The 21,255-nt window shown below is 40.0% G+C and overlaps 3 protein-coding genes across 3 annotated transcripts; 1 reads left to right on the top strand and 2 right to left on the bottom strand.

The window, feature by feature from the left end:
- Positions 1–510: 510 nt before the first annotated feature.
- On the bottom strand, positions 511–12,065 carry fnbp4 (formin binding protein 4). Its single transcript, XM_015382300.1, has 17 exons — positions 11,833–12,065; positions 11,303–11,374; positions 10,344–10,465; positions 9,984–10,158; positions 8,212–8,359; positions 7,994–8,096; positions 7,584–7,925; positions 6,976–7,168; positions 6,777–6,895; positions 6,589–6,693; positions 6,174–6,307; positions 5,086–5,246; positions 2,113–2,390; positions 1,910–2,027; positions 1,523–1,716; positions 1,104–1,261; positions 511–1,018 (listed from the first exon to the last, which is right to left on the bottom strand). Exons 1-17 carry the CDS (start codon positions 11,954–11,956, stop codon positions 928–930), a joined length of 2,637 nt encoding a protein of 878 aa, XP_015237786.1. The 5' UTR covers positions 11,957–12,065; the 3' UTR covers positions 511–927.
- Positions 12,066–13,743: 1,678 nt separating this feature from the next.
- Positions 13,744–16,575, top strand: LOC107089458 (seipin-like). Its single transcript, XM_015382263.1, has one exon. The coding sequence runs from the start codon at positions 14,002–14,004 to the stop codon at positions 15,235–15,237; it is 1,236 nt and encodes a 411-aa protein (XP_015237749.1). The 5' UTR covers positions 13,744–14,001; the 3' UTR covers positions 15,238–16,575.
- Positions 16,576–16,895: 320 nt separating this feature from the next.
- lrrc10 (leucine rich repeat containing 10) lies at positions 16,896–19,836 on the bottom strand. Its single transcript, XM_015382278.1, has 2 exons — positions 19,675–19,836; positions 16,896–19,517 (listed from the first exon to the last, which is right to left on the bottom strand). The coding sequence occupies exon 2, from the start codon at positions 19,402–19,404 to the stop codon at positions 18,553–18,555; it is 852 nt and encodes a 283-aa protein (XP_015237764.1). The 5' UTR covers positions 19,405–19,517; positions 19,675–19,836; the 3' UTR covers positions 16,896–18,552.
- Between the last annotated feature and the right edge of the window lie 1,419 nt (positions 19,837–21,255).

The following is a 21,255-nucleotide window of genomic DNA, read 5'->3' as shown; positions in this document are numbered from 1 at the left end:
AGTTACGAGCAAATTCTGGTATTTCAAAGTATAGAAATGCAAATAATATATTTTTTGCAGAAAAAAAACATTTTGTCCTGCATAAACTTCTAAAACCAATGTTTACAGTAGTTATTGGTAGAAAAGGAAAGAACCCGCAGTGGCAATTTCTACCATTTTTTCACCTGGTCAATAAATAGCTCAGATTATGGGGAATTCACTATCTGCATTTAATCCATCTCTTTGGGGAGCGGTGGGATGCCATTGTGCAGCACCCGGGGAGCAGTGTAGGGTAAAGGCTTTTGCTCAGGAACACAGAGAAGCGGCTGTGGTGATCAATCCGTGTACTTGCAACCTTCTCAGAGCACGAGTGCACTGCTCTAACACTCCAACACTCCCTAAAACACTAAAAGTGAAGTGTATAGTAATACAACTACTTCAAAAAGTATATTTTTTCTAAAAGGTAAATGTAACTGAGTGTATGTAAATACTTACTACCCTCCTCTGTATATAAAAATATAAAAGTAAACATCATTAGCTTTGAAAACTTTTAATAACTTTTTACAAAATGTACAAGCCCAGTGACAATCCCTCCCCGTTCCATCAAACTGGCCCATTCCTTCCCCCTTTATATACATAGATGTAAAAACACTCCTAAAAATAGACAACTCTGCCTAAAACTGTGGTTGACATCCAAACTGGGTATGTATAAAATGAACTTATTATGTGAGCACAATTGGCACATTTACAGATCTCATACAAAAGAAAAACAGGACAATGAATCGTCCCTCATGAGAATGGCCTGCCATATAAGGACTTTAACATGTGTCTGATATGAAGATAGAACAGTTAAGAAAGTCCACTGGTCGGTAAGCAAATCTCCATCTCTTCAGAGGGACGATGGTGTAGGTAGGAGCGGATTTACAACGTGAAGGGAGCCGGAAGGCGCTACGTGCTGTTCGTCAGCTTCCGTTTTTTCAAGCGGTCCCTCCAGTCCTCTGGTAGTGCTTCAAAGTTGGCATTTTTTGAGGCTTTTCCCCTAGAAATTGAAACAAATATTTTAACATCAAGTAAGCAGCAGAGGAAAAACAAATTAGAACATCAGCTGAGAATGAGAAACATACGTCATGAGCTGCTGTTGTTTCCACTCCTCAATGCTTTTCTTGTTGAGCAGATCTCGGTCTTCATCGCTGGAGCTACTCTTCTCTTCCTCATCCAGCTCCTTCTGGATGCTCTGCCACTTCTTAACCAGTGACGGCATCTTTGTCTTACTCTTCTTTGACTGTGGAAGAAAGTAAGAAAAAGAATAAAACTAAGTGACAAGCTTTTAGAGGATTATTCCTATGGCTATACAAGATTAATTTACAATTTTGAAATTGACAAATTTTCTGTCAAGGAAAAAATGTATGAGTGGGCAGATAGATAAATGGATAATCTGATGGGTGGGCAGATAAAGGGAGGACCAGTTAAATAAGCAAAACGGACGAGGAGAAAATCATGATAACAGGGACGGCTAAATATATGGATGCAGGAAAATACCAACCTTATCCTTTTTCACTTTCTTGACTTTCTCAACAGGTAAAGTTTTGGTTGCAGCTGGTTCAAAAGCTGGCTGCGATGGAGGCAGCGGTGGCTGAGGAGGTACCACTGGAACAGGAGGGGCTGGAGGTTCACAGGGGATCAGAGGGGCAGCCACAGCAGGGATGCCCCAGTAGGCGGCTGCTGGAATTAGAGGCGCTGCAGAAAAAGACAACTTTTAGGTTAAAGCGGAATCAAAAGAAAACCTTTAAGAATGTTCTCAAACTTCTGAAATGATTACACTGGAATATTTACACTATAACTATAAATTAGATTAAATCATAATAAGTGTTCAAATAAAAATTGAAAATATTTGGGTTTCTAGTCTGTGGAGGTTAAGAACCTTGTTTACCTGCAGTGACAGGCGCCTGGGTGTAAAGAATGGGACTGCTTCCAATAGTAACGGTTTTATTCCCCTGAACAGCTTTCCGTTTCTGACCTTTTCCAAAAGCAGCAGTCGACTCTACAATCTGGGTCATAGAGAAAGAATAGGGCAACGGGCAGCAACAAATCAAATGTAGATCAGTTGATCATTTAAACGGATTTCTCCTTCACCTTCATGTTGGCAGAGCCAGACCTCCCGCTGCCATCCTCCTCCGTTCCAGGAGCTGGGGGCTCCTCGTCCTCATCATCCACATCCATCTCCACCTCCATGATCTCACCATCGCTGTCGGGTGGTGGGGGAGGGGGTGGTGGTGACTCTGGAGGTAGAGGAGGGGGCGGGGGGTCGTTGGAGGGTGGAGGTGGGCTGTTGGGAAGCGGTGGCTGGGATGGTGACCAGAAGGAAGATGAACTGGGCTGAGGAGGTGGGGGCGGAGCAGCAGAAGAAGAGTCTGACAAAAAAACAAAACACAAAGAAAAAATAGAAATAAGTGGCTGTTCAAATTAGATGGAGACTTCACAGTTTTTATTTAAAGCAGCATATCTAATCATGAAGTCACCCCTTGTATAAAAAGATGCCCATTTGGCTAAAGTGCGGCACAGTGCTTTAAAACAAGATAAACCTAAAAAAAAAATCTAAAAGAGCCCTGACACTCAAGAACTCAAATAATTTAAAGGGGGAAAAAAATTCAGAAACAGGTGCTATTGAATAGAAAAAGAGAAGTCCTAGATTTTAAGTTGATTTAAAAATGGGTTTGAACATAGATCCAGAGAGTTGATTCAAGAGTCTTGGTGCTGCAACTGAGAAGACTTGCAAAACTCAAATTAGAGATGTAGAGTGAGACCATTGAAATCTTATCTAATCCAGACAGGCATATAGGACTGAGCCTTTTCACGCTATCCCACTGTAGGAAAAAAGTCACAGTTTCAGTCTCACTAAAGTTGTCTGTATAGCCTTTCCTACAGTATTTTTTAATATCTTAATCTTGTCAGAGAGAAAGTGCTTAGATCCTTCAGGTGTAGCATCCCAAACCTCCCCCCGTTGCTCCCCGTAGCTGCTTATTCTACAGGTTGCATGATGGCTGAAAAAGGAGTATTTTCCTCCCATGTTTGGCTCAAGACTGGGTGTAACGCTGCACCGTGAAACCGAGGTATGCTAAATGGAAATACTTAAAGGTGCAGTAGGTGATCTTGGAAAAACGGTTCCAGCAAGCTATATTTCCGAACATGCACAACAATGCCTCTCCCTTCAGACCAACCCCCGAAACCACGACTTCAAAAACACATGTACATGCCTGCTGTCTGTGTCTAGAGCAGCTGAAGCGGCACATCGCACGGAGCTGGCAGGGAGACAGGCAGCACTGATGATGCAGACCGCTATAATCACACCTATGAAACAGTTTATTAACGCCTAAATTAACTTAAAATGACAAAATCTGCCATCAAAACATGTTCGCTTTTATTATCCTGGTGCCTGCAGTTTGGTGGGGGAATACAGTCACCGGCTCGGGTTTGAACGCCCTGTCCCCGGCCGCCGTTCCGGTCCAGTCAGTCACCCAAATCCCACCATAGCTGTGCTTTTTGCATACAAGCATTGATTTTTGTGATTTCACTAACTACTTTGTTAAAATAAATTTATAGATAAAACACAAACACAACTTGAGTAAGGAAGGAATCAAAAACCAGTTCCTGTTAAGAACCGGTTCTGTGTGTTCCAATTCCATGACACCGTTTGGCAGCTCGCTTAACGTTCCAGGCAGCACCAGAGCCTAGCGCTGGGCAGCACGACTTGCGTCACGTTTCTACGCAAGTTATGTCGCGTTTTTTTTACGCACACAGCCTTCAGTAACCAAGTACGACGTGACCAGGCCCAAGTCTAGAAAAGCAAATACATTTTAAAAATAAGTCCCAACGGGTAAACTGATCGAAAGTTGGTATGTAAAGTGGCAATTATATCTGCGGGAGGATATACATCCAACATGCAGAAACACCTGCGCACACATCAAGGCATACATTTTAAGGAATGCCATGTTTTTGATGCCTTCCAGGCAGAAGCTAAAGTTACGACCAGCATGGAAGGCAACTATGGTGGTAAGTAGCTAGTTTTATATCACTGGCTGTGCTTAAAGTGGTTCCTAGTAAATCTTATGCCATTTAGGAAATTAAACCAGTTTCCTACCTCTACTTTAATTAAATTAAACCTTATTTGCATAGTTCAGGGAGCGAGAGAAAGGCGATGCTCGTTTATTTAAATCAGGGGGATCAGTTTATTTCCTGAAATTGTCCAGTAATGCTTTTTCATTAAACGGATGCCTTCTCCATTAGATTTAGATGACTGCAAGTAGACGGGTAGCCTGGCTGGCTCAGAGGCTGGCAGCTACCGTTCACCGCCTTCTGTTTTTGCCGAGGCAGGCAGAAATAGAATGTCCCAGGCGAAGGTAGACGAATGTCACCATGCACTTACCAAGTTTATTGTTTCACAGAATCGATAAGAGAATCAAATCGTTTCACTGAATCCATAAGGGATTCGGAATTGTGAAAATCGTATCAATTTCCAAACCCTAAACTTTAGGATCTAAAACAAAAACTCCCATCACGATAGATTACATCAACAAATGAAAGGACAGCTGTTGTCCATCATACACTGATTTATCTTAAGTATTAAAGCAGCGCAAACACAGTCATCCTTTAGCATAATAACACTGTTAGTATAGCTTAATGGTCTTAGGTAACAAAAATCATAAGTATGAAGTATAAATGTGTGGAGCAAGAAATCTTGGCACCTTTAATAAAAAATTAAAAAATAAAAAGTTTCTTCTGACAATTTAAGTTAACAACTATAGTGATTATCCTAAAGATCAGCCCACAATCAGCAAGCTTTCTATTCTTTAATTCAGGCATTTCCAAATGCAATCATCTTACAGAGAGACTGTGATATTTTTGCTTAAGGTTTTTATTCTGTCAGGACTTCATAACAGCCCAAATCTACAGTCAATCAATGGAGGGAAGATAATGCTGGAGAGATTTGCTTGTGTTTAGACCTGTTTCAGCCAGGTCTCAGTTAAACTTTACAAAGGTTTATGTTCTTTTGGTGCCTAACAGGGAAGGAAAAGTCTACGGGTGAAGATATCGTGCTATCAGACTGACCTGTAGCCCCACCAGCTGATCCAGATGTTTTGATCTCCTCTTGGCTGAGAGTCTGTGTACTTGGAGCGTCTACCGGGTCCCCCTCCTTATCCTCCTCTGTTGGGAACTCCCACTGGGAGGCACCAGTCCGATCTCTCACATAGAAATACCTCCTGTGCTCTCTAAAGAATGGAACAACAGACATAAAAAAACAAGAGTCTCAATCACTGTCCTTAAAACCTCCAGAGCGGCAACATCAACCTGTAACACTGGGGCAAAGAAGTAGAGAAGAGGAACAGGAATGTTTGTATGGACAGCAATGTCTGCCATCCAGGAAAAGCGCCCAATTATAATGTCATTATATAGGTGTGGATAGGGGACCCACCTTGCTTTAAAGAATAAGTAATGCAAAACAAATCATCTTAAGGTCCTGAAAGTGGCAGCTCACATCATGGTTGTCACATGTATTCCATATTAGACAACCATTCCCTCCCAGATTCAGGAAGAAACCAGGGAGGAAACACCATTATCATGTTCAGCCAACTTAAATCACACTCTCCATTCATTTTACATTAAGAATACAAAATGATATATATTAAAAGAAAAAAAACAAACAGGAAGACAGATAAAATAGAGTTGGTCTGACCTTCTGGATTCCCGTCAATGTTCCATCTTCACACTTTGTTTGATGCATGACACTCGTCGCTTCCCGGGCCTCACTTTGTCAGCTTTGCATCATAGGAGTTGCAGCCCTGTAAAGTTCAAAGCTTCCCCACGGAACCAACCCTCCTAATATACACCACTCCCAAATGTTTCACCGAATGGACCCATAATCGGGCTAAACAGTCAGCAACAGGGACATGGAGTCCTCTCTGTGGTAAGTCTATTTAATATGAAGCAGGCTGGCTCAGAACGGATGCCCCCTGAAGGTTTGTACCACAGAAACCTGAAGTCTATTTCTGAGAATCCACTCGGACAGGATTAAGTTTCTCCCCAAGTCATGTTACAAAGTCTGCAAACCTCGGCAGAGAGCAGGAGGCTGTGGTGACAGCCTAAGTTTTTCAGGGGGACGAGGGAGGTTATAGATGTTAAAGGTAAGGAGCGCGTACCTGTCCCAGTGGCAGGACCAGCCTTTAGGGGTCGCGTTAAGTTCATAATATTTTATGTGTTCAGCAGCTTCCTGCAGCTTGCGTCGTAGATAGGCCCCGTTGAGAGCACCTTCCCTCCAATCAGCAATTCGTGTCTAAAGGGAAAATGAACAGGAGAAAAAAAGCCTTTATTATCAGAAAACAACAGGTAAACTATCAGATGAAAAATGAGGATTTAAGAACAGAAGAGCCACAAGAAAGGAGCAATTACAGTAAGTTTCCACAGAAGCACACCTTTTGATAAATTATCATGAGAATTTTAAATATTAAAATCTGCCAGATGCTTGTATGAAATGAGACGAGAAGAAGTGTTAAATATTTTAGAGGCACAGCCAGATGGGAGCAGCTGAGAGCGAGAACATGAACCACCTCTCACCTCAGTTTGGAGCAGAAGCAGATGAAAGTTTGAAATCGTCTTTTTGTTTATCCCCAGGAACTCCATCTTGCTAGTTAAGGTGTTGGCCAGTTCCCCGATCTGAAACTACATTTATGACAAATTAAACAACATTGATACAGATCAACAATTATATTTCAATATGACAATGGTAATAATGTTAAACACACCTTTAGCTCAGGAGTCTCCACCTCCTCTTTGTTGCAAAGTTTTGAAACATCGGCCTCCTCTGAAATGTCTGTTTCCTTTACTTCTCCATCTGCAACACTTTCTGAAGATTTAGGAAGTGCTAAAAAAAATTTTAAAAAGTTACCATTAGGATTTTTCAAAAGTATAATGAAAATAAAATAACTTCACAAAATAACTTACTTGTTTCTGTGTTTTCAACAAAGTCCGAACTTCTACTGTTGGAATCGGGGCTGGCAACACTTGGAAAGACAGTTTTCCAGCGGTTCTTCTTCAGCAGAGGCACGCGGGATCCGGCGCCATCTTGGCTAGCTTCAGACATCGGACTTGAGCCCCCTGCGCTACCATCACCCTCTTCCAGTGCCCGGAGCTCTGCCTAAAGAAAAGGGTAAAAAAAAAAATTTTTTATAATCACAGCATCTTGAACACTATGTTTAAATATCACTCTTTGTTGCTTTAGTTTAAATTCAGTCTTGAAAGATTTTCAGCTGCTTTGATGCAAATGAGAGTGACAAAAATAGACAGGGCAACTTCAAGACAACAGAACTGGAATATTTAGAAGTACAAAAACTCAAAGACAGGCTTCGTTTCTGCTTCTTATAGGAAGAACAACAACAAAATCAGCTCTGAAGGTTAACTCTGGTGGGTTATTTATGTGCAGACTCCTGACAACACTCTGAAAAACGTGACAACTCCTGGCATCTTGTTCTTAAACTAAAAAAGTTCAAGTCTGAAAGTAAAGGGCAGCTTTAAATTTAAAATTATATCTGCAAAGCTTTGCTAAATCTTACCTTCTTCCTTTCTAGTGCCAGCTCCAGTTCCATTGTGTCCTCTTCTGCCTCCTCCTCATCCGACTGGTCCCCTGATAGTTTCTTATTGGAAGCATCTTTCTGCACTGGAGGACCTGGATCTGGGTCCAGAAGGGGTATAGAGGGAGATCCTGCAGGCCTAGCACCTTCTCCGTCAGAATCCAAACTGTTCTCAGTCTCATCCAAACCCTTCAGCAGCTTTTTCCTCCATTTTTCCTCTGCTTCTTTCACTTCAGAAGGAATCAATGGACCAAGGAGAGAGGCAGCAACTCCCTGACGCTCCTCCTCTACACTCGTCAGGGCTACAACACTCTCTACAATCTCCTGTAAAATAAACATGGTTACAAACATGAAAAGAATATTATAGAACAAAAACTAAAGATGTTACTTGCCTTCACTTTGGCTTCTTTGGAAGTTGTTGAAGCTACAGCAGTAGCAGCTTTTTCTTCTGTGTAATAATTAGGATGGACTGTGCCATTCCCGTTTACACTGGTGCTACAGAAAAAAAATAATTTAATAAAAATCACAAACTTTAAATCCAAGCATCATCGGTCAAAGAGAAACGTGCTGTTGATAATCCGTAAGGAATTATTTTTCCTTTCAGTTTTACCTGTTTGTATAATGTTCCAGACTTTGCACCTGATCAGCCAAATAGTGCGGCAGCACCCAGGACACTTCGTTAGTCAGAGTGTTCCAGTAGTAATAACAGCCGGAGTTCTCATCCCAAACTTCCTGCCAGTCTCCCATCTCCACCCCCACTGGAACACAAGGATTCAAATCTTGAATTTGTTTGAAATAACTGATATAACTATTTAAAAGTTGGTTATCAATATGGTTGCAGAATAGCTAGGTGAGGTTTTCTACTGCATCTAAACAATTCCTTTTAGAATAACTAATTAGAAGATGGTCTCTACATACAATAGCATCTTGGAAAACATATCCCTTTCGCTCTGGCTGAAAAACCTGTTTACACCCAGGAACAATTGCCTTTTATTGGCATTGGGAACAGGTCTGTTTACATTCAATAAACATGGCAAAGCACTGGTATGAGGGATTCAGACAAATAATAGAGCAAAGCAATAAACACCAGAGTCCTGCACAGGTCTGACTTTTCAAAGCTGTATCCGTCCGCACCCGTAGAGTTGAGTTAAGACCCGACCCGTTAAGGCTGATTTATACCTCGAAACTAGTAAGTCTGAGTAGGTGTCGCAGTGAACAAAAAGACGTCCCAGCCCCCTCCGCAGAAACTCTGCTGTACCTCTCCCAAACTGTAGGTGCCGCAGACCGGAGGCCAGCTTTTTTTGTTTGTGTGACCGCAATTGCGGAAAACGACTCGTGAAGTTTGAGTAGCTAGAATAGCGAGGTGCGTAAGAACACTGGGACCCTTTTCCCACCTGGATCCCCTCTCTTTTTTGCCCCTCATGTCCCTCCGTTGTCGGACAAACTCACTCCCACTCCACCGCCTCTGCCGTTTCTAGACCCACAGCTAGTTCCTTATTCTCTTGAGCATGAATCAAAAATGTATGCATCAAGCTCACTGCGACACACTGCTACGGGGAGTATAACCAGCCCTTTACGTGCAAATATCACCATTTAAAAGCCAGCCGGGATTGCACTGACCGTAAATAAAAAAGAGTGACCCAACGAGTGATCACAAAGTGTACACACAGCCGTTTATAATAACAGAGGCAGTTAAGGACATTGCCTCACAACCAGTGCACGCTGCACTCAGATTAACAGCTGTAAATTAGCCGAGGGAAGGTGGTTTGCCTTGTTGCTTAAAAAATTACTGTTAATTGGATATTCTTTAATCAATTTGTTTTGTAAGATGAAGAATTAATACATGAGAAAAATATAAATAGGTTTAAATTATGCTGTAACTCTGATACCCACATTTTGTTCATTTATACCTATTTTTTTTTCTACCCCTAGTTGTACACTTTTTACAGATACCGGCAGGTAGCCGACCCAGCTGATTTCTGTCACACTGGTGACAGCATCAACGTTAATGATGGTGTCACCAGAAACGCAGCTGTGGGGGCACAGAGACCATGTAGTCTGCTAGCTAGGGGTTAGACCTAGTTTTTTTGCAAATGGGGAGGGAGCCAAATGTGTGAAAGAGGCTATAGAGGTTTTTAAAAACTATTTAACCTAGCCTGTTACCATCAGCAGGATAGAAAAAGTTCTGAGTGTTAATATGTCCCTGCCAGTGTGGCCTCAATGATTAGAGATTGTTATTCTGGGTGCATCAAGAATATCATGGTTAGTTTTGTGGAGTTTCAGTTTTATGTTTGCTGTTGTTTACTGGCTGTAAAACCAATTGATCAATGGGGATCATTAAGTTAATCTCGATCAAATTATCAAAACAGCAAATATAGTTACCTCCGGCTAGGGAGCACTGCGTATTGTACTCAAACTCTGAGCTCTGTTGATCATGGCCATCCTCTGCAGATGGCTGCTGAGCTTTGACCTTAGGTCGAGGTGGAGCTGCATTTGAAGCCGAGGCAGGAGCTGCTGCATCATCTGTACTTGGCTGAGTTGTGATGGCATCAATTTCCTGAAGAGGGAGAAATGATAAGGTGAGGGGTTTCGGAGAAAACAGATATCTGGATCAAAATGGGAGACACAATTACTATATTTTTTTTTAATGGAAAGCTATAGTTGAACAAAAACTAACAACTCATTAAATTATATATAAAAAAAAGAAAATCCAATCTGTATTCATGTTAATGATATACTCACGGCCATAAAATTGGCCAGGGTACTGTCAATATCTGTTGACTGGTTGTGCTGAGAAGTTGCTGCTGAACGGTTTGCATCTTCTTCGTCACTGTCTTCATAGGCTCCAAGCAACGACAAACCCTCTATACAAGAACGAAAAATATAACGTTTCACTGCATTACAAAGCACACAGCAGACCAACAGCTCTAAAAGTTAGATTGAGATCTGCTAGTTTCACACAACTAAAAGCTCAATCATGTCAAAACATGTTCATTGGTAGCGAAAACAACATTTGAAAAAAAATGACCACTTTCTAAAATACCATTTTAAAAAATGCTACATTCTTTTGGGAAGTGAAATGCTCAGGGAGGTAGATCGTTTCCAGTGCCCCTCTGACCTGTTGTATTTCACTGAAGTCTAGCTTTTTTCCCCCCCTTATTGCTTAGGAAATGTGAATTGGGTTTTTAGGAATATCATTCTGGTGGAGAAAAACAAGACAGCCAAGGTGTGGAAAACATCACTACAGTGTACCATAATCACTGCCTTATGTAATAAGTTCATATCACCTTTTTAAATTCACAAACAGCGTGCATTATTTCCTTCAGAACAATAATACATACATTTTTTTATGTGGCCATTTTATAATTTTAATGAAATCACAATAAAGCCATAATCAGATAAAGTAGCTGTAATCCCATGGGATTAATGAAGCAGCAGTGGAATCAAAATTAGTACTGCAAACTTAAATGAGAAAAATTAGATCCACCACAGGAATCACCATCATTTACTTCTATTTATTTATTTTTTTACTTTTTTAGCATAACAATTAAGGTGTTCAGTAATCGGAAACACTGAATCTAAAACAGTGCAATTGAGGAAAGGAACATTATAAGGAGCAAAAGGAAAAACACAATAAGATCAACCGCTGATTTCTGAAAAACAAACGGGCACATCAGTCAGGTTAAAACAAGTTAACTCACCTGTGGCTTTTACGGTCGGTGCCTTCACAGGTATGTGTTTAACAAATCTGTTTCCATCACCGTCTTGGTCATCTGCACGGAAGACGCAAATAAGTCAATCTTGTAACCAACGTTAACCAAAACAGACTGGCTGATATGCTGGATAGCTAACAGCTAATCGAGATCGTGATATCGACTATGTCTTTTTCATAATAATAATAATAATATTAAAATTATACGTTATTGATACCAAATCGTTTACTTCAAATTAAAATTTTCTAAGCTTAAGGTGCAAGTGGCCTGTCAATAAATCTGAGCCAGCTACTTTAGCCACTACTTTAGCCTAGCTTAGCATAGTATCCTGTAAATAAATCTTAAAATTTTACGCTTTAAAGCATAGCTGATGTCAAGTCTTTACGTTTTAACGTCGAATGTCATTAAGAAATTCATTAGGTTTAACTAATATACTGCTCTAATGTGCGCGCAGCATTTTTTTTTTCGTCAGACTTCAGTTGACGTGCTAATATGCTAACATGCTAAAAAAAAAGTACCATCAGAGCCAGACGGCGCCTCTTCCCTCTCTCCAGTATTTCCGAGGCGATGTCCTGGTGGAGACAGTTGTAAGATCGTTCTCCGGCCAACGGCTCCTCCTGTGATGCGAGTTTTCTTCCCCATTTTTTTTGTGTCCGTGAATTAGAAATTATTTTTTTTCGGCAACGCCAATAAGAGCTGAACTGCTTCGACTCAGGGCCGACACAAAGAAAGAAGCACATCCGTTTGTAGCATTAACTTCCGGGTCATCGAGTCATCCTCCTAACGGAAAGCCATAGATATCCATAATAAAGGCCTTTATTATGGATATCTATGACGGAAAGCTACGTTTTTTTTGTTGTTGTTGTTTTTTTTTTTTATAACTTTATTTGAACAGTAAAATGACACCGGAAAGCTAGGTTGCTTATGACAACTCTCAAATGTCAATCAAAAGGTTGTGCTACAGTAGAAGTTAATTTTCAAGCACTTCAGCCCTCATAATGTCCCACTGTGGAACAACAGAGTCATTCTATGTGGTAGAAGATCTATATTTATAAAAGATTGGTGGAATAAACAAATCTGGTAATTTCTCACTCAATGGATGGTAATGGGGATATTTTAAGTTTGGAGGATTTTAACAGGCTTCATGGAACTGATTGTTCTTTAACAACTTACAATAAAGTTTTACATAGTATACCAAATGTTCTTCTTATGTTAGTTAAAAACAGCAGATATAATTTCTCTATTCCAAGACTCCATAAGCTTCAAATGGAGCATGTGGATATTAGAGACAATAAATGCACTGATAGGTTCTTGAATCAATATTCTATACATAATATGTACCTGGTCGAGCAAAACGTAAATTTTTCTTACATTTCAACAAATCTATGATAACCAAAATGAGGACAAATTATTTGAAATTCCCAATTCCTCCTAAATATAAAGAATTACAATTTAAAATAATAAATTACATATATCCTTCAAATGAGTACTTAAGAGAGAGATTTAACCCTTAGCAAAAAGTAGTATACTTAAAGCAAATTCTATTAAGAATACTTAAGTATAAGTATAAGTTTAGAAAGTATACCCGAACAATTACTTTTATTGTACTTGAAGTAATACTTCTTCGAACTAAATTGGGACATTTTTAAGTTTACTAAAGTATACTTTAGTAAACAATAAAGTAAACAATAGTATAGTCAAGTAAACTTGACTATACTATTGTTAAACATATAAAATATAGTTTAGAATAAGTAAACTCTAAGTGCACTGCCTGATTTTAAGTATGAAATTAGTGCACTTTTAGTATACTTGAATAAACTAGCTTTTCAAAGGGAAATTCAATGTTGGTAATTGAGGTTTTTGTACAACTCAATCGGAAACTACTAACCATTTGTTTTATGAATGTAAAGAAGTAAGAAACCTATGGGATCAACTTCAGCTCTTTTTATCTTCTAGATCTATAAACGTGGACTTTAATTCCTTACAAATAATACAGTTTGGTTAATATATCAATGAAAAAAAAAGATGGAATTCTTAGTTAATACTTTGATGATTATAACCAAATATTATTTCCATAAATGCATATTATGCAAAATGCTCCCTCTCATTCTCTGCGATGTCTGAAAAAGATGCAGAACCTTAAAGCAAATAAATTGTCTGATTTATTGGAAGAGTTTCAGTTAGTCCCCTCTTTGTAAAAACTTAATTATTCGTTTTTTTCCCTTATTTTTTTCCCTTGTTCTAACCTTACATTTCGACTGCTATTAATAGGAGTTGTGAGCTTTTTTTTTTTTTTTTTTCTTGTAATGTTCATTATTGACGTATTGTTTGAGATTGTCATTGATAATCTTTATTTTCAATTTTAAAAAAATGTAAAAAAAAGTTGCTTGTGACACTCCTTACCAGTTGGTGGCGGTAATGCTCACCTAACGTTTTTGCCAACCGCCATAAAAAATTCAAGAAGAAGACGAAGAAGGAAGTTGCTGAAGCGCATAACAGCAGCGGGAGCATAATTCTAATGGATTTTGCTAAACGATCATTTGTTATGTCGTGTTTCTCAGCGTAGACATAACATGTTTCAGTCTGGTTACGAGTTTGAAGCTTGCTAGCTAAGCTTGCTAGCGAAGGAGCTTCGTCATGGGGTGTGAAAATAAGGAATTGCTGTTTGGATTTGGAGCCACCCACTAATGCAAGATCCTAACGATTCACCGCAAAGGCAGCAGTCCACGGAGCACCGAGGAGGATCCGCAGTTCAAACGGTCACGATGGGAGCAGCGATTGGGCCGCTCCTCCACTGGCTGCAGGATGTGGCTGCTGTGACTTTTCACAAAGCCCGACGAACGCTTTTCCAGGCCGCCATTCTTTTCTGCACCCTATCTCTGCTGCTGTGGGTGTCCATATTTCTCTATGGGAGCTTCTACTACTCCTACATGCCCACTGTGAGCTTCTCCACTCCCGTGCACTTCTACTATACCTCTGATTGTGATGCAGCGGGATCAGGTCTGTGCTCCTTCCCCACAGCCAACATATCCTTCATGAAGAATGAGAGGGACCAGGTGATGGCCAACGGCCAGCCTTACAGGGTGTCTTTGGAGTTGGAGATGCCGGAGTCTCCAGTTAACGAAAATCTGGGTATGTTCATGATCAAGATGTCCTGTTATACCAAAGGTGGGATGACTGTGTCATCAGTAGGACGATCAACCATGCTGCATTATCGCTCCAGCCTTCTGCAAACCCTGAGCACTTTGTTTTTCTCCCCTCTCCTCCTGGCTGGGATGACGGAGCAGAAGCAACTCATAGAAGTGGAGCTCTATCCTGATTACAAGACAAACGCCTATCAGCCCACAGTGGGCGCAGTCATTGAGATCCAGTCCAGACGGGTTCAGATCTACTCAGCTCAGCTCCGCATCCACGCTTACTTCACTGGTATAAGATATGTTTTGTACAACTTCCCCCTGACGTCTGCAGTGATCGGAGTGGCCACCAACTTCGCCTTCCTCAGCGTCATAGCGTTGTTTGGATACCTGCAGGTAATGTGGGGTGGGCTCTGGCCTCCAGAACAGGTCAGAGTCAAGGTCATGTTGGGAGACAACACACGGATCCAGAAGAGGAGGGAAGAGGCACGAAAGCGCATGGAAAGGGAAAATTCACAGAAAGAACTTAGCTCTCCTGCTGTTATTGGCTCCATCAATGGGACGTTTGATACCCAGGAGAATGGTGCCGTAGCAGAGTCTTCGTCAAAGACCCTCTCTGTAATCCCAGATGCCTCTGGGGCTGAAGCTACACATACAGCAGATGCAGAGTCTCATGACTCTGAGGGACCTGGGGAAACTGACGGGTCAGACGTGCTGGATGGCAGCCCTCGGTCTCTGCCTGGAGAGACAGCCATTCGCCACAGACCTGGACCTTGGATGAGTCTCTGAAGCATAATATAGCAAACACTGTTTAGCACTTTGAATGGCCAAATGTAGATTTAGATGTAGACTAAAGTGAACCTACAGCTTGATAGAACTCAAGCAGAATACATGACATGTATTGCTTCAGTCTGCACTTGATCCAATAGTTTTGTCTTAATTTCAGTCGGACCTCTGTTGACTTCTTTTGCTGCAGCACTGTTACAAGTCATATGTTTGTGGCATTTAAGCATCCCAGTTCAGAAGGCGTTACATTCGAGTTCTGGCATGTCCATCGGTTGTCTGACACGCCCTTTTTATGTTACTCAACCTGCTTGTGTTTCATCTCTGCAGGAGAACCACTGATCAGGCTTTTACTGGCCATTACTGATTTTCCAGTTGCTACTGACGTTTAGATCCTCAAAGCAGACTTTGATCAATTTTGTTTACTAAGTACTATAACACATAGAAGATAAAACATAGAAAGATTTAAGCTTGAAGGAACATTTCTCTGTTGTTTTTTGTTTTGTTTTACCAAACACAGAGACGTGCATCTGAATACAAGCTGTCTGTGGTTCCATTCATTTAAAAATGGTGCATTTAAAGACCGAGGGGGAAATGCATTTCTACTATTTAATCTGTGGATCCCCATCAATAAAAATACTCCCCTTTCCCACTGCTGTTCAATTAGTGGATACTACTTTTGTTGTTTTGTTTTTTTCAAAAATCATACCTAAAGACATTATTAAAAGTTTTATCATGAAATTACTCTGAGACTATTTAAAGTAAATGCCATGCTGCTGAAAAAAAATGATTAAATACATGTGATTTTTTCTCAACAAGCTCTTTCAAGGCAATTTGATTTGGAAAATTTGCTCAACAGAAAGCATCTTTGATGTCACCAAGTTTTCCATGAAAAACATTGGTCCAGCCTGAGGGAAGCAATTTTGACCTTTTTGTCTGGTATTACAAAGCCGGGTTCTGTCTCAGTGTAATTGGTGAGTTCAGTGTTCATTCCTGTTACATGTCTATATAAAACTCTAGAGTCAGGACATCCTTTTTTTCTACTTTTTTTTTTTTTTTTTTTATCAGCAACCAACTCAGATCATTTTAGATGGGGTTGTTAAGATGTATGTAAGAATACAACAGGGGAAAGTGAAGTTACGGCTTTGAAGTTGATGCACTTGCTAAAAGCTATGTAGGGATTGTGCGGCTCAGCCTTTTTAGTATTTAACCTGCTTTTGCAGAGGAGTTTGGGATTTTGTTTTTATGGTTGCTCTGTGTTCCCTGGATATTTCTACCAAAGATATTCATAGATATGTTAGATTTTTCAAACTATGTGAAGCTGTTATTTATGTGTTTGAACGAGCAAAATAAATATATATATATATATATATGTACCGATGACCTCATTTTTGTGTTGAACCTAAGATGCTCTGTCAGTGTCTTTTTATACTGTGTTGTGTTATCTTTATAAAATGGGTGGAATACCCCAATTTATGATTTGATGACTGAAATGTGAATTTTGAAAATAATTTCTGCATTTTGTGGTTCAATTTAGACAGTTATATGCCACTTATAGTGCAGTGAGAAAATATCCCCCCTCCTCCTCAATATTTATCTTTTATCAACACACACAATTTAATGTCAGACACGTCGACCCAAATGAATCACAGAAAGCAGCTTTGCAATGTTTTTATTTCTGATGGGGAAACAATGCTGGCCAAACTCTTCCAGTTCTATGGGAACAATTACATTCCTGGATGAATATATTATTCACAGCCCTTTTATGTGTGTTCTTGTTGGCTTCGTTAAAAGCAAGCCTCAGATGTATCAAATCCTTTACTGTGAAGTGGCCTTTATTTCCATTTAGACAACATTTCCTGGTAACTTAAGGATGTACAAACATGCATTTATTGGCTCTTTCAAACCATAAGCTTCGGATAAGGATATTAAGCCCCATTAGTGACCTTTATTCGAAACCACAGTTCCAATTTATCAAATGAATTATGCATTCATCTGGATAATGACTGCGCCCTGTTACTCAGACCATCCATCACTAGTATTAAAGACTTTTTTTAGCCTCGGAAGGTGCAGAAGCTATTTTAGAATTAAAACCCATTTTTTAAATCTCTGAGTTAACCCCCCCGACCCAACAATAGACTTGTCATTTAACTATTGGTAAGTAAATGGGCCAGCTATATTACATTAATAGAAATTATGGATTTCAATGCCGCATATGTTCACAGAAATTTGTAAAAAACAACTTGTAGTTAAGAACACCTTTAAACGGCTGTCGCAGGTTCGAGTCCCGGTCCTGCTGACCTTTGCAGAATGTCTCTCCCCTCTCTTCTAACCCACTTTCCTGTCTCCATACTCTTGAAAAAAAAAAAAAAAAGGCCTCTAGTGCCTAAAAATAATCTTTAAAAACACCTTTAAAAATGATTTGAAATACTGTTTTGCAACTGTAAGATAAAATAGGTCAAACTTGATCGCTAAAACCATAAATTTAATTTGAGCTAAAAATGTGCACTCACTAGCCACTTAATTAGCTATGCAATTTAATTTTCTGAACATAACCGAACCATCAGAGGTTGTTAAAGTTCACAGAAAGGTGAGTTACCTGACACCCAACCTGGCAGGGTTGTTTCAGAAACTGTTGATCTAATAGGATTTTTATGCACAGTGATCTCTGGGGTTTACAGAAAATGGCCTGAGAAAAAGAAAATATCAAGAATAAAAATAACCGATTTGAATTCAGAGTCGAGAATTGAGACTAGTTCAATATAACAAAAAAATATATATATAACAGTAGTAATATAACCCCTTGTCATCATATTGAAATAATAAACACATTGGACCATGAAGCTGATGGGCTACAGCAGCTGAAGACAGCAAAAACTGAAACTGTCTAAAAATGGTCCATTTTAAAATTCAACAGTTTGACACATTAGATCCATCTTTTCATAGATGTGTCCATCGCCATTATGCAAGATCTCAGAAACCTCAAATAATCTACATTTTTTATTTCAAATGTAATATGTTTTTTGTACTCCACTGCCCTCCACAGTCCTTAGATCTGAATCCAAAAGAGCACATTTCTGTTTTGGGAAGCAAGTGATTTGCATCATTGATGGCTTTAAAACCAAAGTGGAAGACAATCTCTTTTTACTAAAAAAGTGGCCACAAACAGGCATACAAACCTTTTACAACTCTGAAATTATGATTATCTATTTGGCCTAGCCTAGAGCAATCAGCCTAACTATATATGGATCAAACAGACTGTTCCTCCTCTGACATTCTGCTTTAAGGACTCCACTAAAATTTCCTGATATTCAGGCCCAGTCACAGCTGAACGTCATTTTCTTGCTCTACGTTGTTTTGCTTTTCCTCCGAATGCACCTCTACCCCCTCAGTTGTATCCTCACTCCTTACTTTGGCTCCTTCATCTTCCTGCTCGTCATCTGAATTGTCAGCCCAGCGGCCCACTCTTCTCACACCCTCGCCCACCGTTGGGGCGTTGACACAGGGGTTGTGGTCATAAATGACCAGCTTCAGGCCCTGCATGTGAGACAGGTTCGGGAACTGTCGTATTTTATTCCGATCCACATCAATGACGGCCAGTGAGTGCATTTGGAGCAGCTCTGGTGGGAACTCTGTCAGCAAGTTCCCGGCAAGCCAGATACTTCTCAGTTCCTCCAAACGCCTCAGATCTTTTGGCAAACTACGTATCTGATTATATCCAAGATGCAGCGTCTTAAGGTTTTTGAGCTCACAAACTACCTTTGGAAAAACAGTGAAGCAATTCGTCTCCAACCACAGAGTATTCAGTTCCTTGAGTTGTCTTAGTTCTTTGGGAAGACGGTGCAGCCTGTTGTTGCCAAGGTAAAGTATAGTGAGCTGCTGCAACCTGCAGATTGCTGCAGGGAGCTCCTCAAAGCAGTTAAAGTCCAGGGCAAGAAGCTGCAGCTTTCTGAGGCCCTGCAGTTCATCAGGCAGGCTTCTGAGGTTATTGTCACTCAGGTAAAGCTTCACCAGCTCATCAAAGATGCAGACAGAGACAGGAAGCCGCCGCAGCTGATGACTGCTCAGGTCCAGGGTCCGGTCCAGCGGCATCTCCTTCAGGTCTCCTACCAGGTAGCGCTGGCAGCGTTCAGAGGGAATGAAGGCGATGACTCCTCGGATGGCGTTGCCCATCTTACTCAGTCTGTACTCAGATCCTGTTCTTTAGCCGCTAGTTGTCGTCTTTAAGCTCATCTTAATGAAGTCCAGTTAAAGCCCCTTCAAAAGCCCATCTGGATTTATTGATCCTTTAAAGGAAATAAATTAATTGAGGTACAGTTTAAATTTTTTTTTCCCAAGAATACAACATTATATGAACCAAAGATAAGTACAGTTTTCTCTCCTAGATTCTTCAACAGAAATCATAAGACATTTTGAGAAATATGAAAACAATCATTGACCTACTTCCCAAAGTCTTTCAGCCCTCATCCATGACATCTAGCATCTTCAACAGTAAGCCATTTGTTTATAAAGCTTAATGAGCTGAAAATGCATTGTCCTCCCCGTGCAGATACTCCCTGATGGTGGCCTCTCACCAGCTCTCAGTGGCGTGGAGCTCAGCCCTGACTTTCATGGCTATAGCAACCACTTGCTCTCTCCTCCCCTTTTGTGGCTAATGACTTTCCCCACTTCTTCTGCAAGATGACAGAAGTGGGAGTGAGAGATGGGGAGGGGCCTTGCGGCTTGAAACAGCAGAAGAAATTACAGACATTCACGCTCTGCTCTGATGCACTCTTGCTGAGAAGGAGTGACATGTTTACTTTAATTGAGCCAAATATTTGAGCTTTAAAAAATGGTTCTGGAGCACAGAAAATTATATTATCACAAGTTGGGAGGACATTTAAGGTATTTCCAAAGTTTTGGAATCACACATTGAACATTCCTACTTTAACAAGATAATGATTGTGATTTAATCAGCTGTTTAGGTATATATAGTTTAGCGTGGGGAACAGATGCTTCTTTTTCAAATGAGTGAAAGATTTGCTCTTGTCATCATGCATGTCATCCCGGCCTGCTTGAGGTGCGATCTGCCCCATGCTATCTCACATACTTTCATTAGGGCTGTTTTCCAACAAGATAAAACAGAAAGGAATTTCATTTTCCTTATCAGAGGGGCCAGTGCTTGACCCTCGTCTGCTTTCACTCAGTCACACACTGTTTTTAGCGCTTCCCTACTCTCAGTTAGATGGCCTAAAAGAAACAGCTCCACAACTCACATGCAACAGGGACAACACACAGTTTGCTTACATCTTACTATGAAATAAAGCTCCAGGGAATTTTTAACAAAGATACATGTGTTAAAAAAGGCGTATGAAACCAGATTTCTGAAAAGACGTTAATGGTTCTTTATAGATGAAGCGCATACACCCATCAATAAAAATTTTGTTGCACCTTTATATCTAATCCTGTTGTTCAGTGCAAAAGTTCTCCAAATCTCTTGTGTAGTGACAGCCACTTAGATTTAGTTTGAATTCTGTCCAGGTCATTTGAAAAACATTCATTCTCTTCTTGGGAAGTCATTGTTTTTTTTTTTTATCCAGTTGTGTTTATTGGCTTGTATTAAAACTGAGAAACAAAACCAATTTTTTTATCTTCAGCTCCTTAACAGAAACTTGACAGTTCATAACTTTATCCACCTTCACAAAAATTCTAGTCCAATCTAAAGAAAAGTTACACAACAGTATGAAGGTGGCAGCACCACGGTGCACTGTGGGTATGCTGCTGTTTTTGTGATACTCAGTGTTGCTATTGTGGCAAAATCAAACATATATATTGATTGTACGCGTGGCCAAAAAGTTACACTTTTGTTTCATAAGACCATTCTCAGGAGAGATTTTAGATCTTCTTTAATACCCTTTGCAATTTGCAATAACCTGTTCAAAATACCATGTTAAATATGTTACTTCAGATGTTAAATTTATATATATATATATACATATATATATATATATATATATATATATACACTATATTGCCAAAAGTATT

The sequence above is a fragment of the Cyprinodon variegatus genome, unplaced genomic scaffold (assembly GCF_000732505.1).
Source record: "Cyprinodon variegatus isolate N-32 unplaced genomic scaffold, C_variegatus-1.0 Scaffold254, whole genome shotgun sequence".
In the NCBI taxonomy this organism is placed as follows: domain Eukaryota; kingdom Metazoa; phylum Chordata; class Actinopteri; order Cyprinodontiformes; family Cyprinodontidae; genus Cyprinodon; species Cyprinodon variegatus.
This window is presented reverse-complemented; position numbering and strand designations above follow the sequence as displayed.